Raw genomic sequence first — 19,571 nt, forward strand, 5'->3', positions numbered from 1 at the left:
AAGACTAATTCTTCATCATATATTTTCATCCCCTTAGATTGCGAATGTAGCCGAGGCAAGAGACGATGTGGCTGCCACTAGGGTGGTAGCAATGGAATGGAGATAAATGGATGAATTAAAGATATTTTTGGGTAGTAGACAAAAAGACCTGCTGCTATTTTCGGTGTGGAGTTTTAATAAAGAGAGAAACCAGGATGATTTCAAGATTTTCAACCTGAAAAATGTTAGCATTTACGATATAGGGATGGCTGAGAGAGGAGCAAATTGGAACGGAGCACACGGGTCAGCTTTAGGAGTCCAGTGGAGATGTCCTCTTGACATTTGTGATAAATCTGGGCTGGATATATATATATACATATATACACATATATATTTCAATTTATATTATTTTAGCAATCAATAACAATCGTTATTACTACTATCACCACTAATACATCGAGAAGTAAAAACTCAGCAACCTAGGACTTTCTCAAGCTCTTGGAAAAACAACGCGAATAAAAACGGCAGAGCTTTCTCAACTGTCCCATTCATCCTTTAGCCAGAGGACCTTTGTCCAATCAGCTTCCAAATTCTCAGCGTCAGCAAATAGGCGGGCTCGGAGAGATTCTGTTCCCTCAGCTTCTCTGGCTGGGCCACGTCAGGAGCCCGGCAGGTCCTTGAAGGTACATAAATTACCAGTGTATTCATTGGCAATAATTGAGCTTCCTATTCAAATATATGTTTAAAAATGTCCAATAACACATAGTTTTAACTCATGCCACTTGTTTGGTTTTCATAGTTTCTTCCTCTACAGATACGTACACTGCCTCCGAGTGTTGCGGACCTTCCGTTCCCTCTGCTGCGCACGCGCCCGCACAAGGCAGGCTTGGCCTGTTTCCGGGTGGCGCGTGGGGCTCGGGGCCGAGCACTGCCCTTGCCACCACCAACATGGAGACCTTGTACCGAGTGCCGTTTTTGGTGCTTGAATGCCCCAACCTGAAGCTGAAGAAGCCGCCCTGGGTGCACATGCCGTCGGCCATGACGGTGTACGCTCTGGTGGTGGTGTCTTACTTCCTCATCACCGGAGGTAACTCGGGCTGGCGGGGGCCGGAGACGTGCGGAGGCGCGTCGGTGCCGCTGACTCCCAGCCCCCGGGCAAGCATCGCGCTGCTCGGGATCTTTTCGGAGGGTGGAGGGAAGTCGTGGGCTTCCAAGTATTAACTGCCCCAAGCTTTGTTTGCTCCGACGCCCGGAGAGCGCCCGTGTTCTCACTCCCATTGCGTTAACTCGCCTAGCTTTTTAGCCTAGGGGTCCACGTCGGAGAGATTTTTTCCAGACCAGATTGTGTTGTCCTTTTTAGTGCTTGCCGTAAGTTGCGTGACAAAGATCCTGGAAAAGTCTAGTCCGGCCCGTTTTACTCCCACGATTGGTCAAACGGGTATGGGACTTTTACCTTCTCTTTGTGTCCGGTCCCTGGAACCTCGGAACAGACTTGGGAATTCTTCAGTGTTGTTTGCTCAGACCTACGGGTCCGTCCGGTGTTGGTTTCTGCCCCGATGGCAATGAATATGGAATTTTCCGAGACCACGGTTTGGATTAACATTTGAGCTCTATTTGCAGGGAATACTGTATTTCAGAGAACAGTTGAGCATTTAAAGAATAGGGAAAACAGCATTACTATGAAAAGCTTGCGAAGTATTGCGGCCTGTTCTTTTCATATATAAGGTGGCAAAAGGGGCGTTGCTTTGGATAGCGGTGAGTTGGCAGCCCAGCTAGTGTTTGCAGAGCCACCCCCCTTTCCACGATGTACTCAAGACTGGGCCGCTGCCGTTTTAGGTTTGGGGAAGTGGGAGTACTTAATCTGGAAAGTATAAAATTCAAACTCTACAGGTTAGGGACAGTAAGAGTGGCTCTGCTTTTAAGGGAATAGTCACCGACATCTTCATTTTCATAGAGGTTTTGGGAGAATAGTTGCACTGAAGAGGGGAGAATCTGAAACCATGAGGGCTTAGTTGGAGAATGCACCTTTGACTCACACCCTTCCCCCCCCATCTGGAATAGTGACAACTTAATGGTTGTTTAAGTAAATTAAAGACATCCTTTTCTAGGTTGGTAAGATACTGTCCTAGCATTGCATGAGCATTAACATTTGCTCAGCACGTCATAGGTACTGTGTTGAATAAAAGAAATTTAAAATGCATGTGGCTTTTAAAAAATCAATGAATCAATCAATCGACAGTAGTCTTCATCTGCTTTTATCTGCTAGTCTCATTCCTGTTAGCCTTACCTCCCTTGGAGCCAGAGCCTTTGCTAGAAGCCTCACAGTTGTTATTCTACCTTTTCCTTGTTGATGATTATTCAACCCCGGGGAAAGTGAAAAAGACACCTTTTGGTGGCCAAAGTCATGAGGTATCTCATACAAGGAATCATTTTGCCATTGGAAAAGAGTCTCTTAAAAACTGAGTGTACCTTTGTAAGTAAACAATACTTATTACAGAGAAACATTCAGCAAGTAATGTATCAAGTCCCTGTTAAACTGCGGGCACGAGGTACTGAGGACAACTGTGAAGGAAACAGATAAGGATCCCGCCCACCTGAAGCTTATAATGTCATGGTTGAGATACATTAAGTTTCACATTTTGTAACCTTTTACATTATTTTGCCATTGTAAAATGCCATGAATGCATCGAAGGAAAAGAACAAGAGGTTATGAGAAAATAATAGGAATTGGGAATATCATTTACATCGGAGCGTGGTTCTTGAGGAAATGACATGTTAGCCAAACCGTGAAGGATTAGGGGAGAGGGTATACTAGACAGGGAAAAGTATGGACAGATATGGGACTGAGAGACCAGTTAGGTGGGTTTTGTAGTTGACTTAGACTAGACGAGACTAGGCTGGTGGTAGAAAAAAAGAAAAATCCAATGAAAGATATTTTGGAGGTAGATTCAGTAGATCTTGATGGATTGATTGGATGTAAGGGAAGAATGAGTGTAAAGGAATCTTACTGGTGTCAGATTTGAGCATCTGAGTAGATGAAAGTGTCATTTTCTGAGATTGGAGAAACGAAGTATTTTTTGATAAACGAGAGGTAACTTTAGGATATATAATGGTTGGACATAACCAACCAACATTAGTTGGATATGTGACTTTGCAGGGATGAGTATAACACTGAGAAAAGAGGTCTATGTTGAAGTTGGTCAATAACAATTGTTTTCTGAATTCTTCCTATAAACCACATGTTGCAGAACATACACAAAATCCCTGTTCTGGGGGAACTTACATCGCATTCTATGGTGCTAACATTATTTGATAGGTGTTGGCACATTGACAGTCATTAGCACGTAGAATTGAAAGCCCTGGGAAGGGATGAGTTCAATTCTGGAAAGAATGTAGAAGAAAAAGAGGACAAAAAAAGAGGAGGACGGATTAAGCTCTAAGGAACTTCCAACACTTAGTGGTTTTATGGAAGAAGAGGCTCAGCTAGCGAGATAGCTAGAAATCATGGACAGGAGTGTTAGAAAGGCCATGAGAAGCTATCCCCCTCCCACCCCCCAGAAAATGGATTTAGAAAACTGGATGGAGTGCTGCTTAGGAAACTTCCTAAGAAGAGAATTGAAAAGTGTCCATTTAATTATGCAACACTGGTGTATTGGCGTGAGCTGAATAATGTAGGGTAAGTGAGCAAGGGGAGATAGCAAGTTTGTCAATTTTTTTTTTTTTTCCCCAGAAGGAAGCCTGATTCCCTTTCAAAAAGGAGGCATAGAAATAGGATGTTAGCTAGGAGGGTCTGGAGTGTAGGGAAGGTGAGTACAGGGGAAGGACAGGTGGAAAATACAGGAGAGAGAAAAGATAACTGAAGGAACAAAGTCTGTAAAGGCAAGACGGGATGGAGTCCTGATAATTGCAGAAGGCATCCCACCTTGTAGGAGAAGTGATTCTTCCTTGACAGGAGCCGGAGGGAAGGAGGTGAGGATGGATGCAGCTACCAGTTTGGAGATTTGGGGGTGGGGTTATTAGAGAATTCCTAGAGGATTGTTTGTTCGTTAAAGGTGAGGGAGACAGTCTTTCTATGCTCAAGAAAAGCTGGAAATGAGGATGTTGGAAAACAATGGAGAAGATAAAGAGTGGATGTTGATGGTGGGAGTTTCGGAAAATGTAAAATATTGATGAACATTAACATGAATGATCATGAATCTCTAGCGCTAATAGTGAGACTTTAAAATGTTTCCTTATTTTACATTTAAGCAAGAAAATTTCTCTAGTAGCTCTCAATTTGTAGAAGCAAATCTAAGCTTATGTGGAACAGTTTCTTGAACTGAAATATAATCTTTAATGTTAAATCTCCTTTATTGAGTCATTCTTGAGTATCAGAATAGTTACTGAATGAATTTCTTTTATGAAATACCTTTTTTTTAGTTCATATCCATCACCATACAACTGCTAAATTTTACTGTGATGAGAACTTTTAAGATTTATTCTCTTAGCAACTGTTTTTTTTTAATTTATTGAGGTGACAATTGTTAATAAAATTACATTGGTAGAGATAATATTGTTTTATAAGTCATTCTACAGTATTGAGTTGAATTCTGAATGGTTTATCTGAAGTTTAGATTAGCCACACGTTCTTTGATCATAATAATACATAAAAGCAGTTCTATTTAAATATAAATGAAACTTTACAGGCAGATGAAAATGAATCCTATTTAAAAAATTAGGAATGCAGTCTAATTTGTACGTTGTCTTTCATGTAGGAATAATTTATGATGTCATTGTTGAACCTCCAAGTGTTGGCTCTATGACGGATGAACATGGGCATCAGAGACCAGTAGCTTTCTTGGCCTACAGGTAAAAGATGCCTTTTCGAACGAGTTGGTGGTGGGAAAGAAGGGGCATGCCTGCTTATGTGAAGACAGTGAAACCTATAGCGTCCATCTGTATTTAGACAGTAGCTGTTTTAAAATGCTAAGTTTAGAGATGGCAGGAAGTGGGCCAGAGCAAGAGTAGAAGTATATTATTTATTAGGAACTATAATATTCCACAATGATACGATCACTTATTTACAGGAGGGAATCAGTTTAAAATACTATTCTGGGGATCAGCAAACCAATTTGTAAGTAAAGCTTTATTGGAACTAGGCATGCCCATTTGTTTATATACTATCTGTGGCTCCTTTCAGGCCACATTGGTAAGTATGACACAAACCACATGGCCTGTAAGCCTAAGATATATACTGTCTGGCCATGTAAGAAAAAAAATCTGTGAATCCCTGGACTAAAATATAAAGAATAATTTTTGAGACCAGGGAGTTCCATTTCAGCAATAAAACACCCTTCTAGTGTGGTTTTCTCTAAAGTGCTTTTTGGTTAGTCTGTAACATATGGGATTCTAGTAATAATGGTTATTGCATTGCTTTCTAAAATCCACTTGATAACTGTCTACCTAAACATAGCTATATATTTGTATTTATGCTTATATTAATGGTATTCCATGCATAGAATATTCCTGGAAAGATTATTGTGATTCTCTGGGTAGGGGATGTAAATGACAGGAGATCTTGGTGGTAGAGAAACCTTTCGGGGGTCCATGAACTGTGAGAATTTTGAAAGCTCTGTATCCCTAGAAAATCAGATACAGATAGATACAAAAGTTCGCATATAACTGGAAGGGTTTATAGATCACTGGGAATCCTTGTGGGGTTCATGGAGCCTTAGTTAAGAATGCTTGCTTTTTAAAAGTTTTTCCCTTTGAAACAAGAGATTTATTAATTACTATAAAACTTTTCAAGAAACATTTCTAACCAATTCAAAATTAATTTGAAATTGATAGAAATTTAAACAGCATAGCTTTTAAAAGCTAAAGTTCTGGGTAAAGGGTTCATATATAATAAATTGTCTTTTTAAGCTAATAATTAAAATGTGACTTGATTTTCATAGACAGTTGTGTTAGTTAAGGTTTTAAAACTTTCTTTGGATGTGAGCTCCATTGTGGTTGCCCCAGAACCTAAAATAGTGCTCGATAAATAGTAGGCTCTCAATAAATATTTGTTAAAAATGAATATCCAGAAATGTAGTAGAATAGTTGTAAGGGTAAGAATAAAAAATTAGCACAAAAATGTTTTAGCAGAATTTCACTCTAAGGAAAACATTTTTGTTTTTCTGAGAATTTTCATTTTTTTGTTTTCCATGGTCTTTCTTTTTCAGAGTAAATGGACAATATATTATGGAGGGACTCGCATCCAGCTTCCTGTTTACAATGGGAGGTTTAGGTTTCATAATCCTCGACCGATCCAATGCACCAAACATTCCAAAACTCAATAGATTTCTTCTTCTATTCATTGGATTCGTCTGTGTCCTATTGAGTTTTTTCATGGCTAGAGTATTCATGAGAATGAAACTGCCGTAAGTTACTCAGTACTTTGTGTAATCAGCAACTTCTGTTGCAAATTGGTAAAATAATTACCTGGATCACATAAAATCATAGGCGATTTGATTTAACTCATGTAAAACAGATGCAAATTCTGAGAACTAAAGAAATTTGTGACTTGCTCAAGGTTATAACTATTGTAGTAGCAAATTTGAGACTACTCGGCCTTCCTGACTGTTGTCTTCATACACGTTCCTGAGAAAACTCCGTTATTTTGCTGTAGCATCGCTCAGCACTGTTTCTCTAAAGTCCTTTTTAGTTAGCCTGTAACATGGGATTCCTGTCGTAATGGTAATGGTAGGGAATATTTTCAAGCCATTATTTGCTGCTGCTCTTTGAATATTGGTATAAGGAAAACCTATTAAGCTCTAGCTGGGGAAGGGGAGTTGTTACCTCCCCAAAAAGCTAGGGAAAGAATTTCATATATATATATATAATTAGATCATTTTGATGTAGAAAACTTACTGTGGCTTTAGAACAAGAAGATAAATTGGTTTTATGGCAACTTTTATAATTCCATTTGAGATCACTAATTTGTGATGTGGACAAATTTGTTCACATTTCCCTATATTCTGATTTCACCTATAGATACGTTAGTCACCACATGAACTTTGAGCAAGCATACCATACCATGTTTCCCCGAAAATAAGACCTAGTCGGACAATCAGCTCTAATGCATCTTGGAGCAAAAATTAACGTAAGACCTGGTATTATATTATATTATACCCGATCTTGCAGTAAAATAAGACCAGGTCTTATATTAATTTTTGCTCCAAAAGATTCATTAGAGCTGATTGTCCAGCTAGGTCTTATTCTCGAGGAAACACATTACAAAGATCAGCTCTTAGTAAATTCAGTTCTTAGGGAATATGTTAAATATCAAGTGTTAACTATACTGATTTCTTAGAACTGATATTCCTTTATCGTAAGAGACAATAAAAAGGAGTACAGGAATGTATTTGAGTTTCACAAGTTCACTTGTTTTATGGCTTAACCTGCCTATTACCTAGAATACATCTGGGGTAGACTTCCCCCTAGAAATTTTCCCCTAGAAAGTCAGAAGTACTTACCCTGCAGTCATGTTCCCATTTTAGCCCTGCAGGATGGGGAAAAAGAGCACAGTGTTCGTCAGCTGAATATTGGTGTGCCACATAGCTCCCTCACACTCCTCTGCCAGTGGCTCTTGTTTTTGGGAAGACAATTGGCCATTGGCTAAATTGTATGAAGACTTAGGTACTCTAGCCTCCTCTTTTTGTTCGTCTTTTTCCTGCCCTTGTTGGAAAAGGAACACTGGAAGAATATATGGAAGAGGCTGAAGTTTCCCATAGCAAAACAAGAAAAGAGGAGGCTCCCAATAATAATAAAGAGGCTATTAAAAATTAGCAATCAAAACAGAAGGAACTTTTGGAGACAGCAGAACAGAAGTGGGCTGGTTTTACCCTTACAATTAGATTTGTTCTCATTCTACGTACGCTTCCCATTCTTTCTTATGGTCTTAGGTCCTATCCTTAGGATGTGAGTGTGGTTTTCTTTGAGCTCAGGCATTTTACTTTTAGGGTAATAGAGCTATCGACTGCTTACAAAAAGACTTGGAAAGTGTTTAATTCTTTGGATTGCCTCCACCTTACTTTTGCACTTCTTTATGTAAAATTTGTCTTCCTATCCTCATTCTGAAGGTCAGTAGCCAAGATTGCTCACTAAGCCACCAATAGGAAATAGAAAGTAGGATATACTCTTTGGGTTTTAGGTGTAGATAACGTTTAGATGTAGTCAAAGCAGAATAATGACCTAGGCAGAAAATTGCTTCTTTCTATAAGTTGTCAATGCAGCTAACTCTAGGATTTAAATTTTTAAGAGGAAGGAATTTATGATTCCCTCTTTAATATGATTTCCATCTACAGCTCCTAATGCCTGATACCTCAGGTGTGGAGTGGGGAAAATCAATGGACAAGTTTAGAAAAGCAAGGGGAGGACAGTATTGCATTTTTTGGAATACTTTCAGGCCCCAAACGCAGTGACAAGGCAGGTCTGTGTGTACATACTGCACATGGTAGGGTTGTGGTTAGTACCACCAGCGAGGGGGGATGCTTTTCTTGCACACACGTTATCTTTGATCCCTACATATGTAAACAGCTTGATACATATAAGTAGAACAGCAACAGCAACAAGAAGACATTTAAACACCAGTTTTTTTCAGATCAGATAAGTTGCTAGCACCTGAGATAAAGGATGGCTATGCTAGAAGATGTATCATGATAGCCTCCACAGGTGGACTCTTTCACAAAGAATATGTTATCATTAGCAAGAAGTACCTTTAAAAGGGAGAAAACAGTAGTGGTGAGGTGGTACTACTAATTTTATAGTTTCTGATTTATGCTTTTTTAAACACTTGATGTCTCTCCTACTGATATAATTTTACAAATAAAAATTGGCTTTTTTTGATGCCTTGTCTTGAAGAAATGTGGGAGCTAATAAAATGAATAACTGTTTTTTGACTGTTTGCATACATGGCAATACATTTAAAATGAAAAATCAAATGTTAGTGCCTAATAGTTTTTTGTACTAGTACAAAATTACAAAGGAACAGTTTTCATTTTGAAAATAAAAATTTACTAATACAGTTCATAAGATAACGTATGGGAAGTTGTGTGTGTGTGTGTATGAGGTACATTTTAAATGTACACAGGCTCAATGAAATAATGTTTGTACACTGCCTAGAAGACTGTGGAACAAGTTTGTACTGGGTTCTGAGAAACAGTGAATGGTCATTAGATTCTCTTTAGACTCCACTATTAGGGTATGTTTGACTTAATAGCAGAATCTTAAAATTAAAAACGTTGAAAGATGGCCTGCTGTGTCATGATATAATGGCCTAAAATTAAGCACAGTGGTTGGGAATAGAGGGATGGGTTCCTACATTTAGGCAGTCTCAGAGTGACTTGCCTAAAGTTATAAAGTTATAAAGCTGTATGACATAGTCTAATTAGATACTGTTATGTAATTGAAGACAAAAGACCTGCTTTACTCAGACTGGCAAAAATTTCCATTTTAGCAATTTGAGCTGATGAGAAAAAGCTAAGGAGCTCCTGAGTAAATCCTGAGATGGGATCAGTTCAGAAGTTTTCCTAAAAGGGAGGGGGAAAATGAAAAATAAGAATATAATATATTTTACTTAATATAATTTAGGGAATAAGATGATGCATATATCTGCTTCATATAACCGAAATTTAACCCTATATGTACTAAAACTTACTCGTTTTTGACAGACCTCTTTCAAAAGGGTTTTGCTTTATTGCCTCCTTAACATTCACATTTGTGTTTAGCATATATTTACTATTTGATAACTTATTTGCCGAATACTGAACATTATGCATAATTTTGCCTTCTTGACTCAAGGTCATTTTACATTTATACTTATATTAGACACTTAAGTACTTTTCCATTTTTTAGTTACCTTCTTCAGTGTAACCTGTTACTTCTCATTGTTATTATAACCTGTTGTAATTTCATCCTTTCCTTCCTTCTCTTTGGTTCACTGGTTATTCTGTGATTTGAGGAAATAGATAACCTAGGCATTTGATTGCCTTTTAAATCAGTCCTGGGTGAAGAAGAGCTTGATGGCCTGGCCTTTTGAGTCTCTTTCATCTGCTTTCAGGTTTGGGCTATATTCAGAAAGTTAAGGTGGTAGAGAATCTGGCATCTGAATAAGCAAGGTTGTTTCAATGAGTGAAATCTCATATTCACTCATATTCACCAGGGCTCATTGTGAGCAAAGAAGAGAGGTGATTCTAACAAAACAGAATGTACAGCTGCTGAGGGTGGTGAGTGGTGGGAGGAGGGAGGAAGTTGGAGGCCAGTTTGGGGCTTGCTGCTTATTCATTCTGAGACTTTGGGTCAGTTCTGTGAACGCTCAGATTCCAAACTTGTTAAATGGAGTTAATTATGTGATTCAGAGAGAGTTAGTCTCAAGATTTAATGAGAAGGCGTTTTATGTGCTCTCAAGCATGATATTAAGGTTAATTATTAGTGTTTTTATTGTAAAGATAAACAGAATCCTAAAAGTTCTATGTTTCATTTTGGATTATGGCCACCATTTCAAAAATGAATAGATAATGTGATTTCTGTTTCTAAAAGAAAGTGAGATTTCTGTTTTAGGACCATTACAGAAGATAATGGACCAGGAGTGAGAACACTTGTGTTTTAAAGCTGGTTCTGTTCTGTTCTTGCCGTGTGATTTTTGAGCAAACCGCTTACCTGTCCCCACAGTCTCACATTCTTCAACTGTAAAATGAGAATAATATTCATCTTGTCCACCTTTTTAGGATTGTTGCAAGGATTAAATGCAAGAATGCATATGATAGTATCATGAGAAATTTCTGTGTTAGTGCCAACCTAGCACAGTGCCTGCCTCCTACGCAGAAGGCACTCTGAAAGAATGAATGCCTTAAAATAAAGGTGAAATAGAAGATCCTACATGCTGACTTCTATGTCCAGTGGTTTTTTGAGCTCTCAATTTACTTTTATTTACCTATAATGCTTGTATTATCTAAGTACTTAATATTTGCCATAATTTTACTTGTATAAAATTCTCACAGGCCTGAATATAATAATTAAAGATCATGACATTTTCTGGGCCTTGAGAGGGAACTAAATGATTCCAGGACAAACCATAGTAAATGTTTCAAGAAGTTTATTTACTTACTTTACCTACCAAGAAGTATATTTACTTGTTTTTTTTCTTCCAACATAGTATCTTTATAGCATTATAGTATTTCTTATCATCCCCGCAATTTTTCCTAAAGGATTGTGTATGTTTGGCAGCTTTGAACAAGGATTTGTCCATTTAAGTACTCTCTTCCATCTAAATTTAGGTTGACAATCATCCATGATTTATACTGTGTAGGCATAGGTCACGCACTAGTTACAAGGAAGAACACCACAATATATTGTGTATCCAGGGATCGATGTGAAAAGTGCACGCTCACATACCAGCACACGCAGATGACAGGCTACGACCCCTAAAGACTCCTCGTACTTTAGGGCTGTAAAGTGGAAGCTAGCTATTGAGCAACTTCCACTGGTACAGATGTTAGTGGATACTTCCTTAAAATCTTGAACTTATTTTTTCTTGTGAAGTTTAGGTCTTAAAAGTATGCTTTTTGTGAAGTATCAGTCATTATAATAGCATATTTATGTGGGGATCTTCAAAGTCAATATATATCCTAAGAACCTTTTTATTTTTTATTCAGTTGCGTTTGGGGAGTGGGTGAGAAGGGCTGGATTGTATCAGAATTGTTACAAAGGTGGTAGTGTGAGATAAAAGTTCTCTCTGTACTCAGTGTGGATCAGCCAGGCTGATAGAGCAGAAGGAAAAGTGAGTAAGTTCTAGAGAGGACCCGTTGTCTGCACATTAAGATCTGTAGATCAAGTGAGTCCAGAAGCTGGAATGGAGGAAAATCACATTCTTGAGTGTCTGCTATGTGTCAAGCACTGTAGTAGATCTAACCCAATGAAGAGTTTTGATTCCTTAACCTACAGATGAAGAAACTTGAACTAATAATAGCAGCTAACATTGTCAAGTGCTCATTATCAAGCATAGCAGTTCCTATATGAGTAAATTTGTCTTATACAGATGGTGCCAAAAATGTATACACATTTTAAGAAAGGAAAACTATTAAAATTGTAATACTCCATATATACCTATAACGAGATGAATACAAGTCATGTTTCACTTCTGCAATTACAAGCAGTGCTCAGAGTGGTTACCATCAGTGTCCAGACACGTGTGATTACCGCAAACTACTGCTTGTGCTCAAAGTGTCCACTTGTATACACTTTTTGGCACCCCCGGTATAATCTTTAAAACTCTTTGAGGTAACTGCATTTTATAGATGAAGCGACTGAGTCAGGCTTACTCACTAAGTGTTAGAGGTAGGGTCAAGAGAAGAGAAGTTCTGAAGGCATCAGTGGGAACAGGGTGTTTTAAACCCTTCATGTGGATAGCTTTATATAGTTTTTCTTGTGGAAAGGAAACTTTATAAAGTTTTCCTTGTGTAACTTTCCCTGATCTTGTGGATCCTTAATAATAGGTTGTCAGGATTTATTGCAAAAGAGAAAATTTGGAACTTTATAAAATCAAATTTAATGCTTTAACTTAAAGGGGATTCTAGGGCCTAACCTGCACATTTTGTAAAAGGATCTTCTGTTTCATCCACATGGAGTTTGACCTGCTCAGTAGCTGCAACTAAGGTTCCTCCCTGGTACATGGACATTTCCTAAAGCAATAGAGGTGCAGGGGAGGACACTTCTGCACACTGTTTTTTGAGAGCTCAAGGGCTCACTACCCAGATATGAGTAGCTCCTGATCTTCCCACCCTCTCCTTTGGTAATATTAAGGTTTTTAGAAAATCCAAACCAGCTTCTTTCCATTAAAAGGTTTGTGATTTTTGTTGCAGTTGTAAGAGTCCAAAGGAAGTTGATTCTGACTCTAACTTGTACATAACATTTTCTTTACTTTTGTTTCTCATTCTCTGTTGTTTAGCATATTGGTTGGTAACTTTATCCTTTGAGGGGGAAGGGTAATGGAACTAAGGCCCAATAACAATTTGCAGGGGGCAAGATATAAAATAAGAGCCATAAAAAGGATCACACAATTATATTTTTAGATTGTCATTTGACTCTCAAAATTTGTTTGGGCATTTTGCAATGTTGCTTCCTTTTCATTTTTTGTGTTTTTAAATTTTATTTCTACAGGGGTTATCTGATGGGTTAGAGTACCTTTTTGAGAAGAAATTCGTGGATACTGGATATGCTCCTGTTCATGAAGTTTTAAAGGCTGTACCAATCCTCTGATGTGAAATATAGAAAAGGATGAAAAGCCGCAGAAAAGAAGCATCTAGTGGAAAACATGGGAAGCATATTAAAGCTCGGACTACAATATCTTCTTGGTATTGAAGAGATAAGCTTATCATAGTACTTTTTTCCTGGTGACCTATACTGACGTACCAACAATGTTAAGTAGCACTTTCTTCTCAGTTTTTCATTTCTTAAGGAAAATATACTCCATTTCTACAACTATAATTTTGAATAGAGTGATTATTTTTTACAACCCCTTTAACATTTTTTGGAGATGACATTTCTGATTTTCAGAAATTAATGTAACAGGAAGCTGAGGACTCTGGACAGCTGATCAGCTTTACCTACGGTGCTTTGCCTTTAAACGGTGTATGACAGTACATTATTTCAGATACGTATGTAAGACTGTTTCCTGAACATTTAGGTGTATGAAAGGAGCAGAAATAAATAATTTTCTAATGAACACCTTTTATGTTTGTTTTTAAATTGACTGATGATATTAACCTTTCGGTCTACAGTTACTCAGTCCCATCTTGTGACTTTAGCTGCTGTTTGTGGCCGAAGGCCTCAAATTTCAGTTGGCAGGATGCCTTATGAAGTAGCAACTCCACCTCCCTACAAGTGCTCACGCTCGGGCTGCATGTCTGTGTCAGAGTTGTTGGAAATGGGATGTGTTAGCTGAAAGTTCCCTGCAGCCATTCATTTTCAGTAACTAACACAATTTTGAGTGCATCTAAAACCATCTCTAGACCAGTCTGGTCTTCCTCTCATTTCTTCCCGCCAGGCCTTTTAGTTCTTCCTGACTGGCCATGAACTTTACTTTTCTAGCGGCTCGATTCTCATCCCAAGATCTTTAAGTTTACAGTAAAATTTTCTCTCAGGTGAATTTCTTTTTTCTAATTCCAAGGCTGATCTAAAAGTAGCTGTTTATTAAATTAAAAAAGAATCATTTAATTTAGAAGTTTTGAGTACCTATTACATGCCAAGCACCACTGAGGATTATAGTGGTGAATGAGACAGATAGTCTGTCCTCAGAGAGGGAAGAGAAGATAATCAAAATCTTGTAGGGAAGCCAGATAATCAAAAGATAAAAGTGTTTATAAAATGTCAGATTCTTATAAATGCCACACAAAAATCAAGCAAGATAACAGTTTATACTCTGGCGATGAGAGATGGGTAGAGGAGGTTGCTATACTCCAAGGTTCCAAAGATGGAAAACAAGACCTGCATGTACTCACCAACTTAAAAGATTTGGTTTAACTTCAATTACATTTTTCATTATTTAGACATGTTATGAAACATAAACTAGTGGGACAGCAGATAACATAAGGTGTTAATGGCTTCCAAAGGTCTTTTCCTAAACGACTGAGTTGAGGACAGTTCCTTTTAAGCACCACCAGGTGGTGCTATTAATATTTGGTGTATTTTTTCTATGTCACAGCCCTTAAGGTTTTGTGTTGTTTTTTCTTTTTATAATAAATGCACAGTTACTAACTACAATGAAATATATCTAAATAATTTTTCTGGTAAAATTGCAGTGTTTTACGTGAGGAGAAAAATTGTTGTACCTTGTACTAGATTTAAAATGCTTTTGGAGATACTAGACTAAACACAGCCTGACAGCAAGCCTGCCAAGTATTATTAACATCAGCAGAGGTTAAGTAAATGAGAGAAAGAGAGAGTAAATTAGTAGACTAGATTTGAAGCAAACCAGTCTTTGATTTTATCACAGGATTCTCCAGGAAGTGGGTGCTAAAATACTTAGGAGTGCCAAATGGTTTAGTGAAGAGGAACTCCAGCTAGAGGTAAAGGAAGGATGCAGAATTAGCCAGGGGAAGCTGTTATTTTGTGAGGCATAGCTGACGGTTGCCGTCAGCCCAGTGGGGAGCACGAGAACAGAGTCTGCCTGTCAGAGGACTATGTTGAATGGAAATGGCTAGACCGTTGTCCCACTGCCTTGTCAGGTCTTTGGCCACCTTGCAGTTATTAGCATGGTCTTGGCTGGAAGCTGAGGTGCACCCTGACAAAACTAACAACGTGCTGTCAGCCAAAGGCCAGTTGTTACCAAGTTTATGGAATTTAGTTTAAATAATTTGTTATAAAGTATGTGAGACAATACAAATCTTAATTTCATTATCCATGATGAGGCCCTCTAACTTCTGTTGAACCTGCCACTGATGGGAATCTTTTTACCTCTCGAGGTGAATTCCATCTTCAGATCTCTGTGTCTTTTAGAAAGCCATTTCCTATTTGCTTTAGCTCATTGATTTCAGGTCCATCCCTTCTGTCTAGATCTAGACATAGGTAACTACTACGTAATGAAAGCCAACATTTCAAATATTAAAACCCTTTCAGGAGCCTCCATTTTTTTCCAGGCTTACCATTTCTAGCTTTTCAGACTCAGAAACGTGGGGTCTGATTCCTTTATGATCATCCTCTCACTGCAGTGTCTATATTCCTTCAAAAATAAGTTTCCCGAAAGATTCTGTCCTGCATTTGGGACGCTTATACTGAGATTGACATAGCCATTTTGGTGACTACACACTTCTCCAAAGCTATGCTTAGGAACGCATCCTTAGGAGGGCATGCCTCACCTCATTCTCAGCTTTCACAGACACACGTTAAACCTGGTAACCTCTAGGCATAGCTAGTTCTCCCCGGTCATCAGAATCTGAGGGTTGAAATGGATCTCAAAGACAAGCAGGTTCAAACTCATTTATCCAGATGAGGAAACTGAAGCCCAGAGAGGTGGAGTGTGTTGCTCTGGGCACACAGCTTTGCCAGAGGTAGGAAACCAAGTCTCCTGACTGCCAGTGCTGAGCACTGTCCTGCACACTGTCTTATCCACATTGTGCTCTGATCACTCAAAAGGTTAAATCTGAAATTCTTCAGGAAAATTCTTAAAGAAATATCTTTTTTTCCTCCCTCTGAAGTCCAGTAAATTTTTTTTTTTCAAATAACTCTAAGGGATCCATGGAAATTTTTACTCCAGTACATCTCAGCTTCCTGACATCAATGCTGTTCCGCTTAAACATACGGTATGTCCCATCTTAATATTAGCGCCCTTCTCTCCACTGCACTGTTTCCTGCTCAGCTAAATATTCTGGCCCTTTAGAACCTTGTCCAATTTAAATAAACATAATAGTCACATATTTCTAATAAGAGCACAATTGCTTGCTCCTTGGGACAAATCATATGCTGGTATCAGGGTTCAGGAAAGGTCTAGAGGGACAACACCACAAGCCACTAAGACCTGACACTTGGGACCAATCAGCTTTGGGTTCATACCCCAACTCTGCCAATTACTAGCTGTGTCACCATGGACAATTATTTAGATCCTCTGAGCCTCGTTTTCCGCTTAGTAAAATGCAGCTCACTGCCTACCTCATAGGATGTCCTGAGAATTAAATGAGATGATGCGGAGTCTCTGGAACATACTCAGTGCTCCAGAAATGTTAGCTCTGAACTTGTCTTTTGTTGGTTTCCCCTTCACACTGTAGTTTTATTTAATGCATGAGTATACGTTCTCTCCTGGGGATGGGAGTGGTGGAAATGTGCACACGTAGGCATATGTGATAAATAGCCTTTGAAGCATGGTATGTCTGCTTTTAGATATATGTCCACTTAAAGTTTTATGATTTATGTTGTATCCATTGCAAGGTGGAAACAGTTTTTATGCAGCATGTGACATGACGCCACCGCTCCAAGGAAGACCAAGGAGCCGCCTTTGTTTAATGGATGGCATCTTGTCTTTCTAAAGCCCATTTCTTCAGATGCCCCCTGTCAAGGATTAAACTTCACACAGGCCATTAAGTGCTTACGTTGGCAATTGCTGCACCTCAGAAAAAGAGTTTTCTATTGACAGCACAGTGTGGGTGCCAGTCTAAACACAGCCCTCAAGGCCTGACCAGGTTAATAGGTTGGAACAGCTGTAATTCAGTCCCCAAACTGCCATCCTACTTTGATACAACAGGAAATTATCTAACAATTTTAAGCCCACATAGCAAATGTACCGTATCTTTGCAAAACATGACACTTTATATAACATATTTCAACTTTGAAAAGTGCCTTTACGTCTGTTATTTTATCTTAACAATAATGCCAACCATCTTCCAGGTCTCCTACTGTCATAGAGGACATGGCGGGCTTAGTCCACAACTAAGGTGCTGTGCTGGGTACTTGGTCCATGTTACTTCCAATCCTCACAACGATTCGTTCTAGGAGATAGCATGGTCTCCATTTCACAGGGATCGGCTGGGATTGAACTAAAGTGTGCCTTGCTCACAATCCCTTGAGCTTTCTGCAAGGACATCATGTGCTTTTTGTCCTATATCCTAATTTGTGATCTAAAAGCCAGTCTCTTCCGCGGTTAGAGAGTGGGTGGATACTTTGAGAGGCAGGGTAGTGACCAGAAGGGGACATGAGGAGAGCTGATTGGGTTGCTGGTAATGTTTCCTGATCTGGGCACTACGTAGATGGGTATGTGCACTGAGAGGAAGAGCATTGAGCTGTGCATTTATGATGTGTGCACTTTTATGAATCTTGTATTTCAATACAAAATTTTTGTAAGCCAGTTTTGTTTTCAAAGTGTGAGCTCTTTACTTATCCCCAGAATTTAACTGTGTGCCTGTTCTCTGCAATAGACAAAATGAGCTCATTTGCATTTTGCTCATTTATGATGGAGAAAGGAGAGCCAAATTCACAGAAACAGGGCAAGTGTTGCTTCTTCTGAGTGTTGCTTAATTTTTGGGGTCATGGACCAACTGAGGATTTGATTCAATTATGATCAAAAGAATAATCATCAAAACGTATACTTTCTATATCAAAAATATGCGAAACTCCCTAGTGTCTGTCTGTCTGTCTGTCTGTCTATCTACTATCTGTCTATCTCATTTCATCTGTAGCATAACACTCTGAAGTGGACATTATGATTCTTATTTTATGGATGTGGGAACCAAATCTCAGAGAGATAAGCAACTTGACTAAGATCACACATTGTGGAATGTTCAATCCAAGACTCAAACCCAAGTTTTTCTGGCGCCCAAACCCATCCCCTTATCTACTGGGCACTGCTTATCTAGACACTCTTGCCAAGAGAATGGACTCTCTCTTTTCCCTGTTCCTCACGGCCTCCAATACACACACACACACACACACACACACACACACACACACACACACACACACACATTCCTGTTATTTCAAGGAGTGCATGAACCTCCTGAAGTACATCATCCATAGGCACTTTTTAAGAATACTTTCAGGTTGAAAAAAATGACAGGAAATTTTTTCAAAAAGGACTGGACTATGGAAAAACACTCAGATCATTAGTTTAATGAAATTGTAGTTTTGATATCTTACATTCCTTTGTTTCCCCTGTAAAACTTGGAATGTGTCATTTTTCATATTAGCACTTTATTATATAATATGTAATACAGTCAAAGGGATATATGAAAGAGACATGTAAATTGGGAAACATAATAAAATGAATTAAATCTTGTGAACCAATAATCCAACATAAGAATTAAAATGTTACCAGTACCACTGAGCATATCTTGGTTTTATTTTATCCATTCCCTTGCCTTCCCTCTAGAGGTAGCCACTGCTCTGAATTTTGTGTTGAGCATTTCTTTGCTTTTTAAAATAATAGTTTTACCACATTTGTATGACTATTTAAATAATATATAATTTAGTCCTGCTTGCTTTTGAGTTACTGTTTAACACATTGATAATTAAAATTATGTACGGAATCTTTCACTATGATCATAATTTTAAAAAACTATTTTCAGTTGAGGTCTATCCCAATGGGGCTTTTTCTGTAGACTTACATCGTTGGAAATGCCTCAGAGTCAAGATGTGGTTTCCTTTACTCTCAGATCTATGTGTGAGATCTGTGGGAAGGAACTACAAGATAGAGCTGCTATTATGAAAGATCTAATAGTCAACGTATTTTTTTTATTTTAGGTATTGGTGCATTCCAACAATCTATTTTGGGGTGTGACAGCTTAGGAGCAAATATGATTTGAAGTTATCCATGGTTAGACCGTGTGTGAAATTGAAAGCCAGGCAGATCCACCTACTCTGACCATCTAAATGTGGGGGACAGTTTTGAACTATGTCCATATTCAAGTGGAGATCACAGAAGCCCAACTAAAAGAACTGCGGACTGACTGACATGACAACTGTGGATGGAGCAAAAGTTCTTTATAAAAGGGCTGTCTGGAAGATTGAGACTCAAAGTCGGGAGGAACTAAGGCTGTGACATCATAATGTGAAATTCCTTATTAAGAATGCATCATTAAGTGTATTAA

The 19,571-nt window shown here is 38.5% G+C and overlaps 1 protein-coding gene across 1 annotated transcript; it reads left to right on the forward strand.

Annotated features, from left to right (window-relative positions):
* Positions 1-862: 862 nt before the first annotated feature.
* On the forward strand, positions 863-13,723 carry OSTC (oligosaccharyltransferase complex non-catalytic subunit). Its single transcript, XM_081071141.1, has 4 exons — positions 863-1,066; positions 4,734-4,827; positions 6,183-6,380; positions 13,159-13,723. Exons 1-4 carry the CDS (start codon positions 928-930, stop codon positions 13,175-13,177), a joined length of 450 nt encoding a protein of 149 aa, XP_080927267.1. The 5' UTR covers positions 863-927; the 3' UTR covers positions 13,178-13,723.
* The last annotated feature ends 5,848 nt before the right edge of the window (positions 13,724-19,571 follow it).

Source organism: Rhinolophus hipposideros (genome assembly GCF_964194185.1).
Source record: "Rhinolophus hipposideros genome assembly, chromosome: 1".
NCBI classification, from domain to species: domain Eukaryota; kingdom Metazoa; phylum Chordata; class Mammalia; order Chiroptera; family Rhinolophidae; genus Rhinolophus; species Rhinolophus hipposideros.